At 48.4% G+C, this 23,458-nt stretch overlaps 1 protein-coding gene across 2 annotated transcripts in view; it reads left to right on the plus strand.

Moving 5' to 3' along the window:
* The first annotated feature begins 12,145 nt into the window (after nt 1–12,145).
* LOC143928077 (complement factor H-related protein 1-like) overlaps nt 12,146–23,458 on the plus strand; it is a 603,696-nt gene continuing 592,383 nt past the window's right edge. For both annotated transcript variants that reach the window (XM_077452692.1, XM_077452693.1), the window contains exon 1: nt 12,146–12,290. In XM_077452692.1, the coding sequence (XP_077308818.1) occupies nt 12,218–12,290 (73 nt within the window). In that variant the 5' untranslated portion in view covers nt 12,146–12,217. The remainder of the gene's footprint in view (nt 12,291–23,458) is intronic.

The following is a 23,458-nucleotide window of genomic DNA, read 5'->3' on the forward strand; positions in this document are numbered from 1 at the left end:
AGGCACGGGACGGAGGCAAGGCACGGCACGGCACGGCACGGGACGGGACGGGACGGAGGCAAGGCACGACACGGGACGGAGGCAAGGCACGGCACGGGACGGAGGCAAGGAGGCAAGGCACGGGACGGAGGCTCGGGACAAAGGCTCGGGACACAGGTAGGCTGGACACACACACACACACACACACACACACACACACACACGGACACACACACACAGGGATGGATGGATGGAGACACACACACACAGGGATGGATGGATACACACACACAGGGATGGATGGATGGATGGAGACACACACACACAGGGATGGATGGATGGAGACACACACACACAGGGATGGATGGATGGATGGAGACACACACACACAGGGATGGATGGATGGATGGACACACACACACACAGGGATGGATGGATGGATGGACACACACACACACAGGGATGGATGGATGGATGGACACACACACACACAGGGATGGATGGACGGACACACAGGGATGGACGGACACACAGGGATGGACGGACACACAGGGATGGACGGACACACACACAGGGATGGACAGGCATGTCTCACCCTCGGCTTATACACGAGTCAATAAGTTTGCCAGTTTTTTTGGGGGTAAATTGGGGGCCTCGGCTTATATTCGGGTCGGCCTATACTCGAGTATATACGGTATGTCGGATCTTTTGTTTTTCGGATTCTGCACTTTCGTTATCGTTTTTTAGAAGGATACCGAAAATACCTGAAATTCGGACGAAAATGCATTCGAACGAAAACGAATGCACATGTCTATTCTGCACATAGTTACTCGTTTCTATTGTTTTGTGTTATTTGTTGAACTTGGGGTTTTTCCTGCTTCCTGTTACGCTGTCAAACATGTTGTTTAAATATTATCCTCTGTAGTGATGAGGGAATTGGGCAAAATTGGACTGGCCAAGAGTATGGTGAATCGCAAAATACTATATATATTTCTTTAAGTCCTGTGGTGTCATGAAACACTCAAAAACGCAACACCCAGTGCAAAAAAAAAAAAAAGCGTGCACACAAAAAAGTGCACACTATGTACACATGGTCCTCCTTCATAGAAAAAATCCCCAATCCCCTGGGGAGAAAAGCTCCTGACAGAGACTGGGGTACTCACTGGCCTACCTGGCTGAAACCAGAAAGGCCCCATTCTCTGGGAGGCCTGCCAAAACAGGCCAGCCAAGTACTAGGTGGAGCTCCCCCAAAGTGAGACCCCATGAGAGGGAGAGAACCTGCCCAGAAGGCCACGTGCCCTCCCCGGCAAGACTTTCGGGCAGGCCCGAAGACCTACACACTACTAATCAGAAGGTGAGAAAGGTGCATTCGTGCTGTGCAAAAAGTGCAGTGACAAACATACGTATAAAAAAGGGCAAGGGGAAAGTGGATAAGTGCTTGTGTCATAATTAAATACCATGGCAGGTCCTTCAGCCAGGAATAAAAATAATTTCCTGGTCCTAGCCTAAACCTGGCCCTAGAGGCAAGTGTGAAAAAATTGTGTATATGGTGCAGTGGCCATAGTGCCTAAAATCCAAGACGAGCTCCCCCACTGTGAGAATTATGGCACCCCTGAACTGCCACCCCAGGGGCACATACACCACGGGCTTCTTTCACAGCCCAGCCCCCAGCCAGACCAGTACAGCTCCATCCCTACCAGAAAGGCATCAGAACTTAGAGAGCTTAGGAAGAGCCTTGTCTACAAGCGGGGTCAAGCCTGGTGCACCAGGTCAGAATCAACCTGGAAAGGAAAAGGCCCTCCCACTGCCCCCACCTAATTACATCAGGGAAATAGTTACATAGGGGGTTATTTACTAAAGGCAAATCCACTTTACACTACAAGTGCAAAGTGCACTTGAAATTGTACTGAAAGTGCACTTGGAAGTACAGTCGCTGTAGATCCGAGGGGGTGTAAGGAAAATAAAAAACTGCATTTTAGCTTGCACATGATTGGATGAGAAAATCAGCAGAGCTTCCCCTCCTTTCAGATCTACCCCTCAGATTTGCAGCGACTGCACTTTTAAGTGCACTTTCAGTGCAATTTCAAGTGCACTTTGCCTTGTAGTTTGCACTTGTAATGCAAAGTGGATTTGCCTTTCGTAAATAACCCCCATAGTTACATAGTTGGTGAAGTTGAAAAAAGACACAAGCCCATCAAGTCCATTCTGTGTGTGTGCTTTTAAGTCAATATTACATTGTATACTCCTTTATGTTGCGTTCGTTTAGGTGCCTAATAGTTTTTTCAATTTATTTATGCTCCCCAGCTGAAACCACTGCTTGTGGAAGAGAATTGCACATTCTTACTGCTCTTAACGTAAAGAGTGCTATTCTAATTATAGTAAATGGCTGTGTGTCTTTTTATGCTCCCTTTACACGGAAACGTTTTATCTCTATTGTGGGGTCACCAGTACGGTATTTGTACATTGAAATCATATCCCAACTCAAACGTCTATTCTCCAGAGAGAATAAGTTCAGTGTTCGTAATCTTTCCTCATAACTAAGGTCCTCCAGTCCCTTAATTAGCTTTGTTGCCCATCTCTAGACCCTCTCCAGTTCCACCACATCCTTCTTGAGGACTGGAGCCCAAAACTGGATGACATACACCAGGTACGGCCGGACCAGAGCCAATATTCTGTTGGCTTTGCTTGCAGCAGCCTGGCATTGCATGCCATTGCTGAGCCTGTCATCTACTAAGAATCCCAGGTTCTTGTCCATCTTAGATTCCTCTAGAGCAGGGGTCTCAAACTGGCGGCCCTCCAGCTGTTGCAAAACTACAAGTCCCATGAGGCATTGCAAGGATGACAGTTGCAAGCATGACTCCCTCAGGCAGAGGCATGATGGGACTTGTAGTTTTGCAACAGCTGGAGGGCCGCCAGTTTGAGACCCCTGCTCTAGAGGTTCTCCATCTAGTGAGTAAATTGCATGAGTATTTTTGGCACCCAAATGCATTATTTTAGATTTTTCTACATTAAACCTCGTTTTGCCATGTAGTTGCCCACCCCATTCATTTGTTCAGATCTTCTTGCAAGGTTTCCACATCCTGTGGAGAAATTATTTCCCTGCTTAGTTTAGTATCGTCTGCAAATACTGAGATTGAGCTGTTTATCCCATCCTCGAGATCATTTATGAATAAATTAAATAGGATTGGTCCCAGGATAGAACCCCCGGAACTCCAATTTCCACACCAGACCATTCCGAGTACTCCCCATTTATCACCACCCTCTGAACTCGCCCCTGTAGCCAGTTTTCCACCCATGTACTCACCCTTTGGTCCATGCTGACAGACTTTTTACAGTAAAGGTTTATGGGGAACTGTATCGAATGTCTTTACAAAATCCAGATACATCACATCTACAGGCCTTCCTTTATCTAGATGGCAGCTCACCTCCTCATTGAAGGTTAATAGATTGGTTTGGCAAGAAGGATTCTTCATCAATCCATGCTGATTACTGCTAATGATATTGTTTTCATTACTAAAATCTTGTATATAATGCCTTATCATCCCCTCCATGAGCTTGCATACTATCGACATTAGGCTAACTGGTCTGTAATTCCCAGGGATATATCTTGGTCGTTTGTCAAATATTGGTGCTATGTTGGCTTTTCTCCAAGCAGCTGGTACCATACCGGTCAGTAGACTGTTCAAAAAAATTAGGAACAATGGTCTGGCAATTACTTGACTGAGTTCTTTAAGGACCCTCTGTTGCAAGCCATTTGGTCCCGGTGACTTATTAATGTTAAGTTTTTCAAGCCTATTCCTAATTCTATCCTCTGTTAGCCATGAGGGTGCTTCCTGTGATGTGTCATGAGGATATACATTGCAGTCTTGGTTACTGAATTCCCCCTCCATTTCCCTTGTGAAGACTGAGGAGAATAAATTCAAAACCTTTGCCATCTCTCCATCCTTTGTAACCAGATTCCCTTCATCATTCTTTATGGGGCCAATATTATCTGACCTCCCTCTCTTGCTATTTAAAAACTTAAAGTGGTTTTATACCACCTTAGCACATATACCTACAGGTAAGCCTATAATAAGGCTTACCTGTTGGTAAAATGAATATCTGCTAAACCTTTACGCAGATATACTGCGGCAGGGCGGCTCTATTGCACGAAATGAAGTACCTGTGTGTCGTTTTGTGTATTAGATACTGTTGGCTCGTGTCCGTCGGCCACCCATGATTGCTCCACAGAGAGGCAGAACAAGGATCAAACAAAGCAGATCCCCGTTCTGACAGGGAAGTACAGAGAGATTGTCTGTTCCTAGTAATCAATAACAGAGTTTGGATAATACAGGGTTAAACGGAAAGGTCATAAATTAACTGTACATTATCTGGACAGAATGCTTGGGGAGATAGTGATGTGTTCCTGCTTAGGAGATGTTAGCTTGGGGGACTGGAAACTCTGCAGGGCTCCAACACATACTCGTTTCTATTCCAATCCTTCACATATTTCCACATAAACTTGCAAGAAACCATGAAGGGCCCCCCTGAACCCCAGCCAGGGCCCTTCCCTCCGAGTCCGGCGGTGGAACTCCAGGGCGTGGTCACAGGTATGACCTTTGTGAGCCCTGTAGTTCCACCACTGGTATCAGTAGTTTTTTTTTTATTATTTTTTTTTATTTTTAGGTGCCCCATTGGGGGACTGTCCCTAGGCAGGATTGGGTCCCCGTCCCCAGAAGAGATGAAGTCCTTTTCTCCAGGGCAGATGAAGTTACTGCAGCCAGGTGAGAAGGGTACCCTGTCCCCAGGGGAGGTGGGGGTCCATGTCCCCACGTGAGAAGGGGTCCCTGTCCCCAGGGGGAGATGGAGGGGGTATGTAATGGTGAGTAGGGCATGGGGTTCTCTCACTCACCATGACCAAGCTGTAGGCCGCGCACTCATCCATGTTGGCCTGGGCTCCATCCAGTGTGCTGGTAGGGCAATCAGCATATCTCCCAGAAAGACCTTTCATCATCTGTGTATGATGGGGGAGAAGGGGGGCTGGCAGACAAGCCTGCAGTGTCCTCTGGGGAGCCGGCTCTCATAGGGCTGCACTGCATCTGTGTGCTTAAAGTTTGTTTACCCGGGAGAAGTATGCAGTGCAGTGTGGGCCGGACTCAAGGGGGGCGGGACTCTGGCTGGGCAGAACAAACATCGGACTGAGCGGCAATGCATGGAGCAGGAGAGGGGTACTCTGAGGAGCCGGCCGAGGACACAGGTCATGCGGGGAATGCACAACTAAAGAGCAGCCAGTGCACTCGTGTGCATGTTGCATTGGTACCCCTAGCTGCCTATGCTGCTGCCGGACATATGTAGAGGGGGCTGCATGGGTCCCCTGCATAACAGGGCCCAGTTGCGGTCGCGACTGCTGCACCCCCTATAGTTACGGTCCTGTTCAAAGTCTTGCAGGACAAGGCTGCTAACGGGAACTGAGTTTTTCAGAATTGTCACTCTTTTTTCGTTTTTAGCTCAAAAAATAAAAACCGCAGAGGTGATCAAATACCTCCAAACGAAAGTTCTATTTGTGGGAAAACAGCGTCGCACACCCGTCCAATTGTCAGTTAGAGTAACGCTGTGCCATATCGCAAAAAAATGGCCTGGTCATTGTGGTAAAACCTTCTGGGGCTTAAGTGGTTAAACCCTTCCCGTCAAACACACAAAAAGATTATGCAAGTACACTTTGTGTGACCTTTGCTGTGTTTGAATTTACTAAAAGTATTTTGCAATGGGTTCTAACTGTCCTTAGTCTGATGTAAACACCATGACTAGTGTAGTCTGAATGTTCCCCTTATATTATTCCTTACCCATACCTTCCCCTATTAGAAACGAGACCACACCATAGGTTGGAGTAAACTGGCCACAACAGCCTTTATTAAACATAACTCAAAATTCACTCCAATAACTTGTAAATATGAAAATATCTAAATATATATAGATATATAAATATAAATAACTTTATTACCATTAAACCACATTAAATAACATTAACTGCCCATTCTGGTGATCTCTGACGGTGACCCCACTTAAGCCAATACCAAATCACTGCGGTACACCTCACCAACTTCCCAAAGGCCTCCACCTGTGACCGGTCGGAGACAACTTCCGCCAGTGAACATAACCGTATTCCCTCCAACGTTCAGGAATACCCAGAGGGGCCGATCGTTAGATGAGCCCCCCACACCCTCAGATCCCTTCTGAGTACCTGTCTACCGTCAGAAACCACCAGAAAACACACCGCCAACACAGGAAAACCTTCAGCTGCCGTGACAACCGACGAAACCTGCAAAAGAAGAAAAGACCAGCAACAAACGACACAACAAAACAAACACATAACATTAGGGCGGGAGGGCGGGAAAAACTGCCTCCTCTGTGCCACGCTGGGATCCGAATGATCCCCTAAAGCCACACCCCTCCCTTTTATATGACCCCTCCCCTACACTGAACTTGCTTCCTGCAAACCTTTTTCCTCAGCTCCACCCATAAAGCTTAACCCTCTGTGTCCCTCATCCACACTGTCATGTCCAGCACTCCTTATATCATTGCATTCATAATCCGTGCTTCTCTTGACTAGTGTAGTCTGAATGTTCCCCTTATATTATTCCTTACCCATACCTTCCCCTATTAGAAACGAGACCACACCATAGGTTGGAGTAAACTGGCCACAACAGCCTTTATTAAACATAACTCAAAATTCACTCCAATAACTTGTAAATATGAAAATATCTAAATATATATAGATATATAAATATAAATAACTTTATTACCATTAAACCACATTAAATAACATTAACTGCCCATTCTGGTGATCTCTGACGGTGACCCCACTTAAGCCAATACCAAATCACTGCGGTACACCTCACCAACTTCCCAAAGGCCTCCACCTGTGACCGGTCGGAGACAACTTCCGCCAGTGAACATAACCGTATTCCCTCCAACGTTCAGGAATACCCAGAGGGGCCGATCGTTAGATGAGCCCCCCACACCCTCAGATCCCTTCTGAGTACCTGTCTACCGTCAGAAACCACCAGAAAACACACCGCCACAGCCCGAAAGGGTGACCCCCTCAACCTTGAGGGCCACCCCACACCCTAAGAGCTATTTTGTATACCCTCCTGCAGACCCAATGACCAAAGGTCAATACCCACGTCCGACCCCCATCCTGGTTTTGTTGATGCTTACCATGGACCTAGCCCACCTCCACACCGATCTGCCCGCAACGACCTACCAAACCAAGATGGTACCCGGGAAGCGGACTCGTAAGTGCAAAACATCCGCCCTAACATCAGCTAAGATGTCCCTTTCCTTCCGTATGCCCAGGTCGTTGCCCCCTGCGTAAATGACCAACACATCCGGGGGCCTGTCCCTCATTGCAAAGCGCTCAACTTCCTTCATCACACGCTCCCACCGCATGCCCGGGAATCCCAACCACATCAACCTAGCCTCCCCCCAGGAATTCCCAACGGCCCGCCTGCCGGCTGAGCATCACCTCTCCCGGCCCCCCAGCACACGTCCGAGTGCCCTAGGATCCAAACGAGGCGTGAGGAACCTCCATCTGGAATAAAAAACATAACACAGAACACATAACAACCAACAAACGTAATATACCATAACACCTGTAACTCCCAACCCCATACTGCAAAACACTCCCAGCCGCGCCCCCACTCACCCCAGGATCAACTGCGGCCGGACATACGAACGGAACCTCTTAGATTCCCAACGACCGATCCGGCGAACAATCGCCTCAGCCAGCCCACATCGGGCCGCCTCAGTGGCCGCCCCAATACGGAAGGAGTGCGACGAGTACTCCCGGTCGTCCAAACCCACAGTCCGCAGGCACCGTTGAAAACTGACACGAATTGCAACCTAGAGAGAAAAGAGCCCCCCGCATGCAGCAAGAAAGGCCCCCCCCCCTCCAGCCGCACCGCCCGAAAGGCCCTTACCGCCACCACAGGGCCCACTGCCGAGCCTGGCAAGGCAACCAGTATAATCAACACTCCCCTGCCCAGCTGGTCAGGCTTGGACCTCCGCCACCGTATACTCACCCGATCAGCAGCCACCTGTACATCCTGATCCAACAGCCCCACAGCACCCCGTTTAGACCGACACACCAACTCCCCAGTCCCAAACGCCCCATAAAACGCAAATGAAAAAGCCGCTGTGAACAGGATGGCCTTGTAAGCGGAAGAACAAACTTCCACAAGCCGGGAACAAATCGCCACCAAGTTATCACACTTCACCAGCCTGTGCGCCTCCCGACCTTTCCGTTCCCTCCTATACCCCTTCAAGGTTTGCCGCACCCAAAAAGCCGCATTCCCGTCCGGCTCTCCCCACAGCTTAAACAAAATGCCAACCCCGCCAATTTCCGATCAATCGACGCAGGTGCCAATCCCATCTCAATGTTCCGTGCCACCCAATACAGCCCCAACCAGCGCTGGTCGGAGCCCCGACCAACCGCTCCAACTCAACCATTCTGACCACACCCTAGAATAGGCCGCCCACGTGGACTCACTCAAAGACCCCTGAATCCAACCTGCGGCGACTACAAGGGCATCCCCCACATTCACCCAGGGCAAGACGCCCTAGACTCCTCCGTTCTCGGCGCCAGATCCCGGAACTCGTCCCACTGAAAACGAGAGAGCGAGTTAGCCAAAGAATTCTCCACCCCAGGTATGTGCACTGCCGAAACGTAAACATTGAGCCGTAAGCACCGAAACACCAGCCGCCGTAGCAGCCAAATGGTTGAGGACCTGAACCACCCCCATGCCGTCTCAACTAATGCGCAACTTCATATTACGGAACTCCTCCCCCCACAGCTCCAATGCCAACACCACCGGGAATAGTTCAAGCAGAACCAGGTTGCCCAACAACCCCGCCACCTCTAAAGATTGCGGCCAAGGGTCAGCACTCCACCGTCCCCGAAAATACGCCCCATAACCCGCCGACCCAGCCGCGGCAGCGACCAATTCCACATCGAAAGTGCTCGCTGGCCCCGACATCCACATGTCCCGCCCGCTACAAGAGGCTAGGAATTCACGCCACGCCCGCAAGTCTTCCCTGTGTTCCTTCCCGCAGACGCACAAAATGGTTAGGCACACTCACCCCGGCCGAGGCTGCCGACAGCTGTCTGCAGAACACCCGCCCCCATAGGGATGATCCGGCAAGCAAAATTAGGCTAGCCCAACAGAGACTGCAGGGCCCTCAACCGGACCTTCTACTATCCTTGCATCTCCACCAATTCCATTCTCAGATCAAGTAATTCATTCTCGGGCAATCGACACTCCATTGCCCTCGAATCGATCACTATCCCCAAAAAACTCAAGTCCGTAACTGGTCCCTCTTTTTTATCCCCCGCCAACGGTACCCCGAACTTACCTGCAATGTGCTGCAACGTGGACAGAAAATCGCACCCACACTGGAGGCAGGCGGGGCCCACGCACAGAAAGTCGTCCAAATAGTGGATGACCGACTCCAGGCCCGAAACGTCACTCACCACCCACTCCAAAATGAGCTAAACGCCTCAAAGTAGGCGCAGGAAATGGAACAACCCATGGGCAGGCACTTACTCATATAGAACTGGCCCCGCCAATGGCACCCCACATCTGCCTTGGCCATAAGAGCCCCGCATCCAGAAAGCCTGACCCACCTCACCGCCGCATCAAAAGACGTGTATGAGACCGTACACGCATCAGGGCCGATGAAGTCATTGACCGACCCCCCTTTAGGAAAGGACAAGTGATGAAGCAAGCGAAATTTCCCAGGCTCTTTCTCAGGAACTACACCCAGCGGGGACACCACCAGGTCGCCCCACGGTTGCACTTCGAAAGGCCCACCCATCCGGCCCAACGCCACTTCCTTGCCCAAGTTTTCGCCTACCACCCCCCGGGTGTACCAAAGCCGATCGCAAGTTCCGGGCCACTGGGGGCACCTCCGCCAATGAACAAGGAATCCTGAAACCGTCCCGAAAACTCCGAAATAAACCCCCGCGCCGCCTCACCATCCGGATACTTACTTAGGAAAGGAAGTATCCTTTCCAGGGTTACCGGCGTCATCCCTTTCGTGAGCAACATCGCCGGAACGCTTTTCTTTCCTGAAACAGCGGGACAGTGCGAGGGCGCCGCCGCAGCCGGAGCACTCGTGCTTAAATCGGCACGCTCTCCCGAATTTACAAGCCCCCCATTAAAGGGCCAGCACACACCCCGCTTTTTCCCGGCCGGCAGCCCTGAGGACAACACACTCCCGCCCCCCCCTGAAGAAACGGAGCAGGAGTCCGAGCCGCAGACATAAGCCTCATCCAGAGGCTGATGTCCTTGTGGTCCCAGCGTAGTTCCGGCCGCACCGCTGCCTGGACTGTTCGTCATAACGCAGCCATGCCACCCCCCATACACCCGATAAGCCTCTCCAGTCGCGTCCATACAGCAGAACAACGCCGAGCAATGCTCGGGGTTCTTCTCCCCAATCACCCTAGCTAAGCCAGCGAACGCCTGAAGCCAATTGGAGAAAGTGCGCAGAATCCCCGATACCTACGCCGCTCCTCGTCGTCCTTTTTGAACTGTCCGGCTTGACCCTATCCAAGTTGAACTTCTCAAGGGGGAGCAAAGAGAAAATCTCCACATACTCACCCATGCCAATATTCTCCCGCACCTCCTGCTCCAGGCACGCCCCCACCGGGCCCTCGAATCAACATATACTTCGCACCGGGCAGCATCCGCAATCCTGACCACATCGGTCCACGCCCCAGGTTCCGTGACCACTGGGGGGACCCCCGTGCCCCCAGGCCCCATGTCTACCACCCCCCCAGAAGCCGCAGCGGTCGGGGGGTCCACCACCGGCGTGGCCCCGGACCCCCCTCCCCCCGACCCTGGGCCCGCAGCCATCCAGGGACCCACTTGCGGCGCCCCCGAACCCCCGGCAAACTTACCCACCAGGGCCCGCAGCCCCTCCAAGAAGGTCCTGCAGCTGTCCGTGGGCCCCCCCAGGGCGACATGCCATCCCCTTGCCGTTCTGGGATACCGGGTCCCCCAGCAAATCCCCCAAGGCTTCCGTCAGAACCAAAAGATCACGTGACTTACCTGGCCGCACCGGGGCCTTGCCGACAGTCATGGTTTCGTGCGCTGCATGTGAAAATTCCTCCTCCTGCGACAGCTCACCCTCGGACTTGTCCTCCGCGGTGCGCGCTGGGGGCGCCGCCATCCCCCTGGGCGAATCGCAGACCTCCTGGTCCGCGCGTTCAGGCGCATCCCGCAGTGCCTGTGGCCCCCGACCACCCCCGGCATGCTGGTGTCCAAGACCAGCCCTGCCAGGCACCTCGGTGGCTCCCTTCATCCCACCCGCCCCAGCCCGGGAGCTGCGACCCCCCCCCCGTGCCAACCCTGCCCCCCCACCGCGCGTGTCCCCATGCTGGAACCCCCAGTCCGAGGATCCCCCCCCTTCCGCTGCACCCCCAAGGCGGCTGGACCCAGAGCCCCCCGCCCGTTCCCCCCCCCCCCGTTCCCGAGTGCCGGCCCGACCCGTAGCCGGCGCCATTTTGCCGCGAGGCCCCGCCCCCCTCCGGTCGGCGGCGCAATGACCACCCGGACCAGGGAGAGCCAGGCACCTTCCTCTTCGCCGGGGGGACCGAGCGGTCGGCCCCCGGGCTCTGCCAGTCACGAGGTGGACGAGGTGTAGGCCCGGGGAAAAAACGCGCCGGAGGCCGAGACCTCCGCGCACGCAGCGGCGCCTCACCTGCATCCCCGACATCCTCCGCGGTGTCCTCCAGGTCCCCGCTCGGTCCCGCAGCCACTCCGCTCCGCACGCCTCCGCCGCCCGTCTCAGCCTCTTGAAAATCACATCCAGGTCGGCCATTACAGAGGAGCAGAGAAAAACTGCCTCCTCTGTGCCACGCTGGGATCCGAATGATCCCCTAAAGCCACACCCCTCCCTTTTATATGACCCCTCCCCTACACTGAACTTGCTTCCTGCAAACCTTTTTCCTCAGCTCCACCCATAAAGCTTAACCCTCTGTGTCCCTCATCCACACTGTCATGTCCAGCACTCCTTATATCATTGCATTCATAATCCGTGCTTCTCTTTGTTTACCTTACTGACTGAACAAAGGTGAGTTTGTTTTAGCACATTTACATAAATACGTATATATAAACAGCCTAGTTTAGTCAGACTTTAGTCTTATACAATTTCTATGTGAGGTAAAAGCAACACGTCCAGAAGACATTGCGGTTTCAAGATGTTTCTGACTGTTTTACTATCGCTCTTTACATCCGCTCTAATCTGCAGGGCAGCCCCAACATTGGAGAACGGTAAGATATTGATTGTATTTCTGTGTTGGAGTAAGTTCTCATGTTATACAATGTACATTTTATACTAATTCTTCTATACCTATAAAGAGTAATGTAATGCTGTAAATCTGTGAGGAATTTGTATTTTGTGATGTTCATCTCTTGCTCAACTTGCTCAGAAAAAAGCTTTACTCTTTTCTATTCTGGTATTTATATAGAGGTAAATAGACCAAAAGGTAGAAACAATGAGATATAGGTGTTTATTTTACTAAAACTAGAGAGCGCAAAATCTGGTGCAGCTGTGCATGGTAGTGAATCAGCTTCTAACTTCAGCTTGTTCAAAAAAGCTTTGGCAAAAAGCTGGAAGCTGATTGCAGAGCTTCACCAGATTCTGCACTCTCCAGTTTTAGTAAATCGACCCCATAGATTTCTATAGACAGTTTTTTTGTATATTTATGATGGCGTTTTTCTTCTGCACAAAATGCATGCAGAGTGTTTTCCATGTATTCCAATGGCTCTAGTTCACACCAGGCAGTCAGTTTCCAGTCAGTTTCTGCACCGGAAACTGACTGCGTGGTGTGAACTAGAGCCATTGGAATACATGGAAAACACTGTGCATGCATTTTTAGTGCAGAAAAAAAGTGCACGGAACTGCATCTGGTGTGAACTGGCCCTAAAAGAGTTGAAAATGTGAATGTATTTTGTAAGGAAGATTTTAAAACTGACTGGCTAAACTGTGTAAACTTGATGAGTAAAAATGTACTAACAATAATATCTGGCATATGAATAAATGATTTTCTATTCCTATGCACTTCTGAAGTGTTTGTGTCCTGCATTAGATATATGTCCTCTATATAACAATGGTGTGTATAGTTACACTGCACAAAATGTCTCTGAACCAAACTCATCCGTGAGGGAACCAAGCATGTGATTGGTCTATTATCTTGTTTTTATATGCTCTGAATTTTTTAAAATCAGTGCTGGTTCACACCAGGAATTGCACAGGAACGAGCTTGTGCTTCTGTACAATTCCTGTGTGCAGCGCTTTTTAAGCCCATTTATTTTGGGCTGAAATCACACTGCATCCTACCAAATGTAGTGCATGTACCACTTTTAAAAATATACTTCAACTGGATCTCATGGTACTTTGATGATCTGCTGATCTAGTGCAGGCAAATGCACTGCGTTTCCTTTCTGCGATTGATGTGTTGTTAACTTTACATTGACACATGCTGCAGATTGCAGACACAGCACTTTAAATGGGTTTCCTGCATTGTGTTTCAGGGTGAACTGACCCTCAGAGAGAAATGTCACATTTTGGAGTTATAAAACATAAGATATATAGGGACTCATGCACACTGCAGCTCAAAAAAAAATCTGCTTTTACAGACATTTGAGTTTTTATTTCTCTGCCTAAAAGCTTGACAAAGCTTTTTGTGCTCTTTCATATTTTTATTTCATATTTCATATTTATTTCATATTTTATTTTAAGCTTAGTTAACTAGATGCCGACCGCCAGCCGTCAAATGACGGCCAGGTGGTGCACCTATTGTGGCGGGAGGCCGTCATATGACGGCCTCCCGTTTAAACAGGGAATGCGCGCGATCGTGCGTGCGCATCCCTGTTTCTTCCATGGCGGCGTGTCACGGAGACACCGCTTTCCACCAAAGGGGGTGAACAGCCATTGGTTATGGCTGTTTACCACGTGATCGGCTGTGATGAAGTCGCGGCCGATCACAGATGGTAACACCCCGACTGTGCACGGCGCATGCGCGCGATCGTGAGCGCGCTGGGCGTGCACGTCGGTGGCGGCGTGTTCCCCGGGAACACTGCTCGACACCGACGCTGGTAAACAGCCATTGGCCGGCTGTTTACCCACGGGATCGGCTGTGATCCTTTCACAGTCGATCACTAAAATGTAAACAAACCGCGGTAACGAGATGTTACCGGGTTGTTCTTCTCCTCACACACCGATTGTGTGTGAGGAGGAGATTGCGGTAACATCTCGTTACCGCCTAGTGTACACCAATCACACTGATTGCCTGCCTGCCCCCCCCCCCCAATAAAGAGGACCTGTCACCACCCCTCATAGTACCTGTCAATCACAGTCCATCAGAGTACCTGTCACAGTCCATCAGAGTATTTGAGTACCTGTCCCAGGCCATCAGAGTACCCGAGTACCTGTCCCAGCCCATCAGAGTACCCGAGTACCTGTCACAGCCCATCAGAGTACCCGAGTACCTGTCACAGCACATCAGAGTACCCAAGTACCTGTCACAGCCCATCAGAGTACCCGAGTACCTGTCCCAGCCCATCTGAGTACCCGAGTACCTGTCCCAGCCCATCAGAGTACCCGAGTACCTGTCCCAGCCCATCAGAGTACCCGAGTACATGTCACGGCACATCAGAGTACCCGAGTACCTGTCACGGCACATCAGAGTACCCGAGTACCTGTCACGGCACATCAGAGTACCCGAGTACCTGTCACGGCCCATCAGAGTACCCGAGTACCTGTCACGGCACACCCGAGTACCTGTCATGGCCCATCAGGGTACCCGAGTACCTGTCACGGCCCATCAGGGTACCCGAGTACCTGCCACGGCCCATCAGGGTACCCGAGTACCTGTCACGGCCCATCAGGGTACCCGAGAACCTGTCACGGTCCATCAGGGTACCCGAGTACCTGTCACAGTCCATTAGAGTACCGAGTACCTGTCACAGTCCATCAGGGTACCCGACAACCTGTCACAGCCCATCTGAGTACCCGAGTACCTGTTCCAGTCCATCTGTGTACCAGAGTACCTGTCACAGTTCATCTGAGTACCCGAGTACCTGTCACAGTCCATATGAGTACCTGTCACCGCCCTTCAGAGTACCCAAATACCAGTCACCAAACCATCAGAGTACCTGTCCCAGCCCATCAGAGTACCCGAGTACCTGTCACAGCCCATCAGAGTACCCGAGTACCTGTCACAGCACATCAGAGTACCCAAGTACCTGTCAAAGCCCATCAGAGTACCCGAGTACCTGTCCCAGCCCATCTGAGTACCCGAGTACCTGTCCCAGCCCATCAGAGTACCCGAGTACCTGTCTCAGCCCATCAGAGTACCCGAGTACATGTCACGTCACATCAGAGTACCCGAGTACCTGTCACGGCACATCAGAGTACCCGAGTACCTGTCACGGCACATCAGAGTACCCGAGTACCTGTCACGGCCCATCAGAGTACCCGAGTACCTGTCACGGCACACCCGAGTACCTGTCACGGCCCATCAGGGTACCCGAGTACCTGTCACGGCCCATCAGGGTACCCGAGTACCTGCCACGGCCCATCAGGGTACCCGAGTACCTGTCACGGCCCATCAGGGTACCCGAGAACCTGTCACGGTCCATCAGGGTACCCGAGTACCTGTCACAGTCCATTAGAGTACCGAGTACCTGTCACAGTCCATCAGGGTACCCGACAACCTGTCACAGCCCATCTGAGTACCCGAGTACCTGTTCCAGTCCATCTGTGTACCAGAGTACCTGTCACAGTTCATCTGAGTACCCGAGTACCTGTCACAGTCCATATGAGTACCTGTCACCGCCCTTCAGAGTACCCAAATACCAGTCACCAAACCATCAGAGTACCTGTCGCCAGGCCATCAGAGTACCTGAGTACTTGTCACCAGGCCATCAGAGTACCCGAGTACCTGTAACCAGGCCATCAGAGTACCCGAGTACCTGTCACCAGGCCTTTAGAGTACCCGAGTACCTGTCATCAGGCCATCAGAGTACCCGAGTACCTGTCACCAGGCCATCAGAGTACCCGAGTACCTGTCATCAGGCCATCAGAGTACCTGAGTACCTGTCACCAGGCCATCAGAGTACCCGAGTACCTATCTCCAGCCCATCAGAGTACCCGAGTACCTATTTGCAGACCATGTCTCATAAAATATACGTTGGGGGTCTTTGCTTTCCAAAATGGGGTCATTTTGTGGGTAATTTCACTGTCCTGGTGGCCCAGGACCTTCAAAAGTGTGATGGGTAGGAATGAAATGAGAGGTGTCATTTATGCTCCTAGAACGCCTGAACGTACTACTTCAATGTTGGGCCTCTCTATGTGGCCAGGCTGTGTAAAAGTCCTAGCAGAATGTATTTTGGGGTGTAATTTTTGCTATATACATGCTATGTGTTAGAAATATCTTATAAATTGACAATTTTGTGTAAAAAAAAAATGTGTTTTAATTTTTTTCCACATATTCCAAAAACTTCTGGAAAAAAATTAACCTTTCAAAAGACTCATTATGCCTCACAGATTATACGTTGGGGTGTTTGCTTTCCAAAATGGGGTCATTTTATAGGAAATTCCATTGTCTTGGTACTCCAGGGCCTTCAAAAGTGTAATAGGTGGTTGAGAAATGAGATGCGTAATTTTAGCTCGTAGAACGTCTGAAGGTTCTACATCAATGTTGGTGCTCTGTATGTGGCCAGGCTGTGTAAAAGTCTCACACATGTGGTATCGCCATACTTGGGAAGAGTAGCAGAATGTATTTTGGGGTGTAATTTGTTGTATGCATATGCTGTGTGTGAGAAATAACCTGATAATATGACAATTTTGTAAAAAAAAATAAAAAAATCTTCATTTTGTAAAGAATTGTGGGAAAAAATGACAACTTAAAAAAAACTCACCATGCTACTTACTTAATACCTTGGGATGTCTACTTTGTAAAAAGGGGTAATTTGGGGGGTATTTGTACTTTCCTGACTTGTTAGTGTCTCAAGAAATGAGGTACACCTGAAGGCCTGATCAGAAGTGATCAATTTTCAGTGATTGGCACCATAGTTTGTAGACTCTATAACTTTCACAAAGACCAAATAATATATACTAATGTGGGTTATTTTTACCAAAGATATGTAGCAGTATAAATTTTGGCCAAAATGTATGAAGAAAAATTACTAATTAGCAAAAATTTATGACAGAAACAAAGAAAAAGGCATTTTTTTCACAAAATTTACATTTTATTTTATTTTATAGCACAAAAAATAAAAAACCCACTAGTGATTAAATACCACAAAAAGAAAGCTCTATTTGTGTGGAAAAAAGGACGCAAGTTTCATATGGATACAGTGTTGGATGACTGAGTAATTGTCATTCAAACTGTGAGAGCGCTGAAAGCTGAAAATTGGTCTGGTAAGGAAGGGGGTGTAACTGCACTGTATTGAGGTGGTTAAGCACAAGCATTTTTTTTCACAAACCCTTCCCTCAGCTAATTTTTTCCTTTTTTTGTGTGTGTTTGTACTTTATGGAGGGATCTTTTGGGCATCTATTTTGCTTCAAAGCTCCTCTCAACAATGTGAGTTTGGTGTGTGTTTTTTTCTGCCTGTAATGCCGTGTACACACGATCGGACTATCCGGCGGTTTCCAGCGGAGGTCCGCTGGACTTTCCGAATGAGCGGACTTGCCCACACACGACCACACACGAACTGACTTTTCCAGCGGACAATCCGCTGGACTTTTGGCGGAGGTCCGCAGGACTTTCCAAATGAACGGACTAGCCTAAACACGGACTGAAGTCTGTTCATTTTGAACATGACTTCGGGTACGACGCGACTAGCGAGATTGACATCTCACGAGCCCCGTCGCCTGGTATGGGTTTTAAGGGTAACCTCTATGCCGAAAAAACAGAGTGGGGGTCCCCCCAAAGTCCATACCAGATCCTTATCTGAGCATGCAGCCTGGCCAGTCCGGAAAGGGGGGTGAATGAGCGAGCGCCCCTCTTCCTGGATCGTACCAGGCCACATGCGGGGGTGGGTGCTTTGGGGAAAGGGGCCCCACAGCACCTTGTCCCCATGTTGAGGAGGACAGGGCCTCTTACCGACAACCCTGGCCTTTGGTTGTCTGGGTCTGTGGGTGGGGGGCTTATCGGAATCTGAGAGCCCCCTTATCCCAGCCCCCCACCCTATGTGAATGAGTATGGGGTATCATATCCATACCCATTCACCTGGGGGGGGTCTCCTTCTCCTTTTTCTACTTCTTCTCCTTCTCCTTCTTCTCCTCCTCCTTCTTCTTCTCCTTCTTCTATGGACCGCCGGATATTCCGACCACGTATACAAGGCATAAGAGCATATGCATGTAAGCTCCTGAAAAAGCCATAGTGTGCATGGATAGGCAGAAAAAATTAGAGCTCAACAAAGCTCAAAAGCCTATAGGAACAACTTCTTTGAGCTTCTTAGCCCTTGTACACATGGTCAGATATTCCGATGGACAATGTCCGATAGGACCGTGTTGTTGGATAATCCGACCGTGTGTGGGCTCCATCAGACTGTTTCCATCGGAATATCCGACGGACCAAGTTTTACAGCTGGGCTATAAAATTTTCCCACAACATGATCCGATCGCATCAGTTCCGATCGTGTGTAGCCTAGTCCAACGGACAAGGTGCCACGCATGCTCACAATAAAATTCGGAGACGGAAGCGCTCGCTCAGGTAAAACTACCCCTCGTAATCGATATAGCACATTCGTCAAGCTGCAATGTTAAAAATTCTTTCATGCAGCGCATTCTCTTTTTCTTTACAATGCTACAAGAATGAAGTTGTTTTGCTGCTCATATTCACACACACTTCTCCCAAACGTATTTCTTTATTCTTTTTACTAATTTCAGCAATACAATATTTTAATTTGTCACATCTCCCCAATCTTTATTTTTTATTTTTTTATAATTTTGTGGTTGGTTTTTTTAATCAACATCTCCTTTTTTGACACTTTGCTCATCTTGTAAAAATGCTCATGCATTTTTTTTTGTGTGTTTTGTGTGTCAACTTACCACAGCACCATTATTATCTTTTTAATTTATTGTTTTCTTTTTTAATCTACAGGAGGTTGTTTGGTGTTGGTGCCCCTTGTTATTCGTTTGACTTTGTATTTTTGAAATGTACCTGCCTACTCACAAATAAACTGTCCTTTTTGAAGTAAAACACATACGCAATTATTTCTTTAACCAAAAAAAACTTTATTTAGGTGTCAAACAAATAAACAAGAAGGCAACGCTGGAGAAACTGGTCAATTTGGCTATGCCTTTGGCCCCCAGGGCAGACATGAACTAATTTGAAAATAAAAAATTGGTGGCCTGAGGAGTACATATCTCTGGGAGAGCAGTCTGGTCCAGAAGTCCAAGAGATCAGGAAGAGCAGATGCCATCTATGTCCCCAGGCTGTGGTCCTACAAGAGGCTGCATCTTCTGTCAGACCAGGCTGAACCCAGGCCATCACTCTCTGGTCTTCCTTGGGCACTTCCCTCCAGACTTCCTTCCAGGCTGTGGCTCAGCTCCTGTAGTTGTGGCAGGAGGAGGAGGAGAAGGGCAATGGTTGACCTCCTGGTTGCCACTTGCCACAGCCTCCTCCCGGCTGACGTCTTCCTGTGTATGAAAATGGGACATAGTTTTAGTTTTTTGGTCATCATTCACACAATTTTATGCTCATGACTGTTGCAAATTGAATGTTACCAAATAGAACAGACTATCATTCTGAGCCCAGCATTTTTCATTCTTGTCCCAATCATTTTTGGTCACTACTGTCTATTGAGATGTAAACCACTTTGTTAAATCACAACTTACTGATCAATAATAACATCTAGTTAACATCATTAAATGTACGACAAGAAATATGTTCAACAAAGCTATACCTTTCTCAAGCTGGGCTCCTCCACATGTTGCTGCCTGGAAGGTCGAGGTTGGACATCAGAAGCCTCAGCTGGGGGTGAAGGAAGCCTTGAAGGAAGATTGGAGAGTGGTGGCGTGGGTTCCCCCTGGTCTGCCATAAAATGCAGCCTCTCGTAGTACAACATCCTGGGGTAATATATGTCATGTGGATCTCCTGATCTCAGGGAATTCTGGTGCTTCTTTTGCTCCCTGAGATATGTACTCCTCAGGGCACCAATTTTAAACATCACATAGGTCATGTCTCCCGTCGGGACCATGATCTTCACCAAAGCAAGAAGTTTCTCCAGTGCTGCCTTCCTCTTTCTTAGGTCATTATAAAAGGGGTTGTTCTTCTGCCACAGGCAGGGCAGCTCCCCGAGAAGGTCAATGAATAGGCCCATAAAATTTGAGTGCTTGAAGGGATCCATCTTGTCTGCAAGACACAACACAAGAGAAACCCTAATAATAATAATGCCATTCTAAACTCTCCTAATCTTGTCCCAACATAGGCCTATATAGAAGCAGTATAGGCTAGTGATGTACCAAGTTAAAAATTGTACCTTCGTTTGCACGATCGCCCTCACTCTGCTCACAGATCGTACGTACAACACACGCGGTTTGCGTTTTATGTACAGTGCGCATGCGTGAAACTTCGCCTGCCCCTGACGTTCTTTCTAGACTATTCCCCACCCCTTCTCTTTCGGCGCAGAGGGGAGAGCACATGGCAGAGACAACACAGGTGCACAATCATAGTTCCACTAACGAGGGGGAGGGCGAGGAAAGCCCGGAGCCTGAAACGTCCCGATCCTGGAGGAGAAGATTTAAGGCCTCAAATATGTCTTTTGGAGAGATGTTGGAGATGGTAGACATATTGAAGAGGAACGACTATGATGGGAAGTATGGACCTTACCCAAACCTAAATATCAGAAAGGCCAAGATCATGACTAAAGTTGTGAAGAGTCTTCAGAAGAATTTTGGGGTATGACGATCCAAGGATCAACTGAGAAAACGATGATGAGACCTGAAACTGAGGGAGCCCGATCAGTACAGAAGGATCAAGCGAGTTCTTCAAAAAAGTAAGTAGTTGTCGTGTGTTCATATTATTATTATTGCTTGCATAGTGCTCCATGTGCTTTGATTTAATGTTGTACATTTTAAAATGGCCACTTTCAAGTTCACGGGTTTAATCATTCGTAATAAATATTGTTCGTTAGCCCAGTCCAAAAACGATGTTTTCCCAACTTACAGTTCACTACATTTGTTCACACTGCGGGTAAGTGTTCCAGCTTTAGAAAGTGTCCAAAATAATGTTCTCACCTTTGCACTCGGCCAAAAAACACAATTGTACGACACTTCCAAGCAATGTTTCATATTCCTATTTCTGCCCTCTGTGTGCTAAGTATTCCTTTTTTACATTTTTATAAGGGAGAGAAGACTCGGGACGTCTGAGGACACCAGGGACCCCACACTTCCCAAAGAAGGGGAAATTCCAACACCAGAAGCAGCGGAGGAGGAGGAAGGAGAGATTGTTGAAGTTGGATAAATTGTCACCACAACAGGTGAGTGTCAGAGACCACAGCTTCCGGTAAGCTAATCGATGTATATCTGCATATTTATAATACATGGTGTGTTTATTTTTTATTTTTTTAGGTGATGTGGAAGAAGAATCACATTTTACCAGTGAAAGTGCCCAGATCCTCATTGGGGAGATAATGGGGTTTAGAAAATATACAGAAAAACATCAATGATGGTTAACAGAAAATGAAGTTTTGGGGAGAGTCTGAAACACCTCAAACTAGCTAGCATATTTTTTTATTTTTCCGAAAAACTTTTATATTTTTCAAAAAGCCAAATTTGGAAGATGCACACAGTGTGTCAACATGTAATCTCCCATTATGGGGGATCAATGTATGTGTTTTGTGAGTGCAACCCCTTCCTTGCTACTAAGGAGTAGCTGAGATGACGGGGTTGCACCCCCAAAACATGTACATTGATACCTCATGATGAGAGATAGCACATGTTGACATTAGGCATGGGATCAGGAGGAAACTGGCCACTTTTGTATTCTCAATGTGTGTGCATCTTCCAAATTTGGCTTTTCCAGGGGTGACATCCCATCTGATGAAGGCAATATCAGCACAGTTTGTACATACTCATGTCTGATATTGTCTTCACTTTTCAAAGTTGAACTTTGTAAGTTCCTGTGTTCTGTATGTTATGCTTTGATACATGCCTGTTTACACAAAAATGCCAAGTTATAAAAATGTTACCCAAAATAATGTTTTCTATACACCAAATATGTTGGTTTGTTGTAAAACCCTTTTCTAAACGCACGTGTGAATGTGCTTTGAGTAAAAAGTGAAATTATCAAGAATGTGTGGCTTCCTTTTTCAATTTGCAAAAGCAGTATTTGGAGTAAAGTTGTTGTTTTCATGTTGCAATGGGTGTTATTTACTAAAAGCAAATCCACTTTGCACTCCAAGTGCAGTTTCAGATGTACTTTTGCAGTGCACTTGTAGTGCATAGTGGATGTGCCTTTAGTAAATAACATCCACAGTGATGTTTAAATTTCCTCAATCACGCCATTTTCATGACCCCACATATTTCTGCCATGGTGCTGAAAAAGAGCAATATTTTTGTCAGTAATGCACTACATACATTATCAACAAAAACAAGGTGTGTGTGTAGAAAACCCACAACATAATAAGATTATCTGAAGAAGAAGCTGTCACCTCATGTTGCTCAGAACTTGGGTTTGCACTGTTGTTAAGGCTCAAAAAAACAGCAAATATACCTATGAGACACCTAAAACAAATCCAAGCAGTAAATGAAAACAAAGATTATTGTAGTTTCAAAGAAAAAATGTATTAAAATAATGTCTCTCAGACATTGTCTGGCATATTAATGGCCCCCTACCCACAAAATACTCCATGTATTGGTTTCTGACCTTGCGGGCGCTTTGGGGGGGCAAAACAGGACGAGCAGTTTCAAGGTCCATGAGGTTGTCGTTTTCCGGCAAGTCTGCATCTGGGCCAACTGAGACCACATAATTTGAGGAATGTTTTTTCACAAAATTGTGCAGAACACAGCAGGCAAGCACAATGTGATTTAGTTTATATTCCGCCATGTGTATTGGTGTTAAAAATGGGTGGGAGCGGCTGGCCAGTATTCCGAAAGTGTTCTCCATGACTCTTCTGGCTCTGGCCAGCCGGAAATTAAAGATCCTCTGATCTGGGGTGAGGGTCCTCATCGGGAAAGGCTGCATCAGATGGTTTGACAGAGCAAATGCCTCATCCGCAACGAAAACGAACGGGAGTTCTTCTACATTCTCCTCTGGAGGTGGCAAGCCCAGACTGCCACTCTGGAGATGCCAGTAGAATTCCGTCCATACGAACACTCCACCATGCGACATCCAGTCATTTTGCCCCACGTCCACATAAAGGAAGTCATAGGTCGCTGACACCACCGCCAACATCAAGATACTATTAAACCCTTTGTAATTATA

The sequence above is a fragment of the Lithobates pipiens genome, unplaced genomic scaffold (genome assembly GCF_037356315.1).
Source record: "Lithobates pipiens isolate NorthernLeopardFrog02 unplaced genomic scaffold, aLitPip1_a1.2 Scaffold_23, whole genome shotgun sequence".
Classification (NCBI taxonomy): Eukaryota; Metazoa; Chordata; class Amphibia; order Anura; family Ranidae; genus Lithobates; species Lithobates pipiens.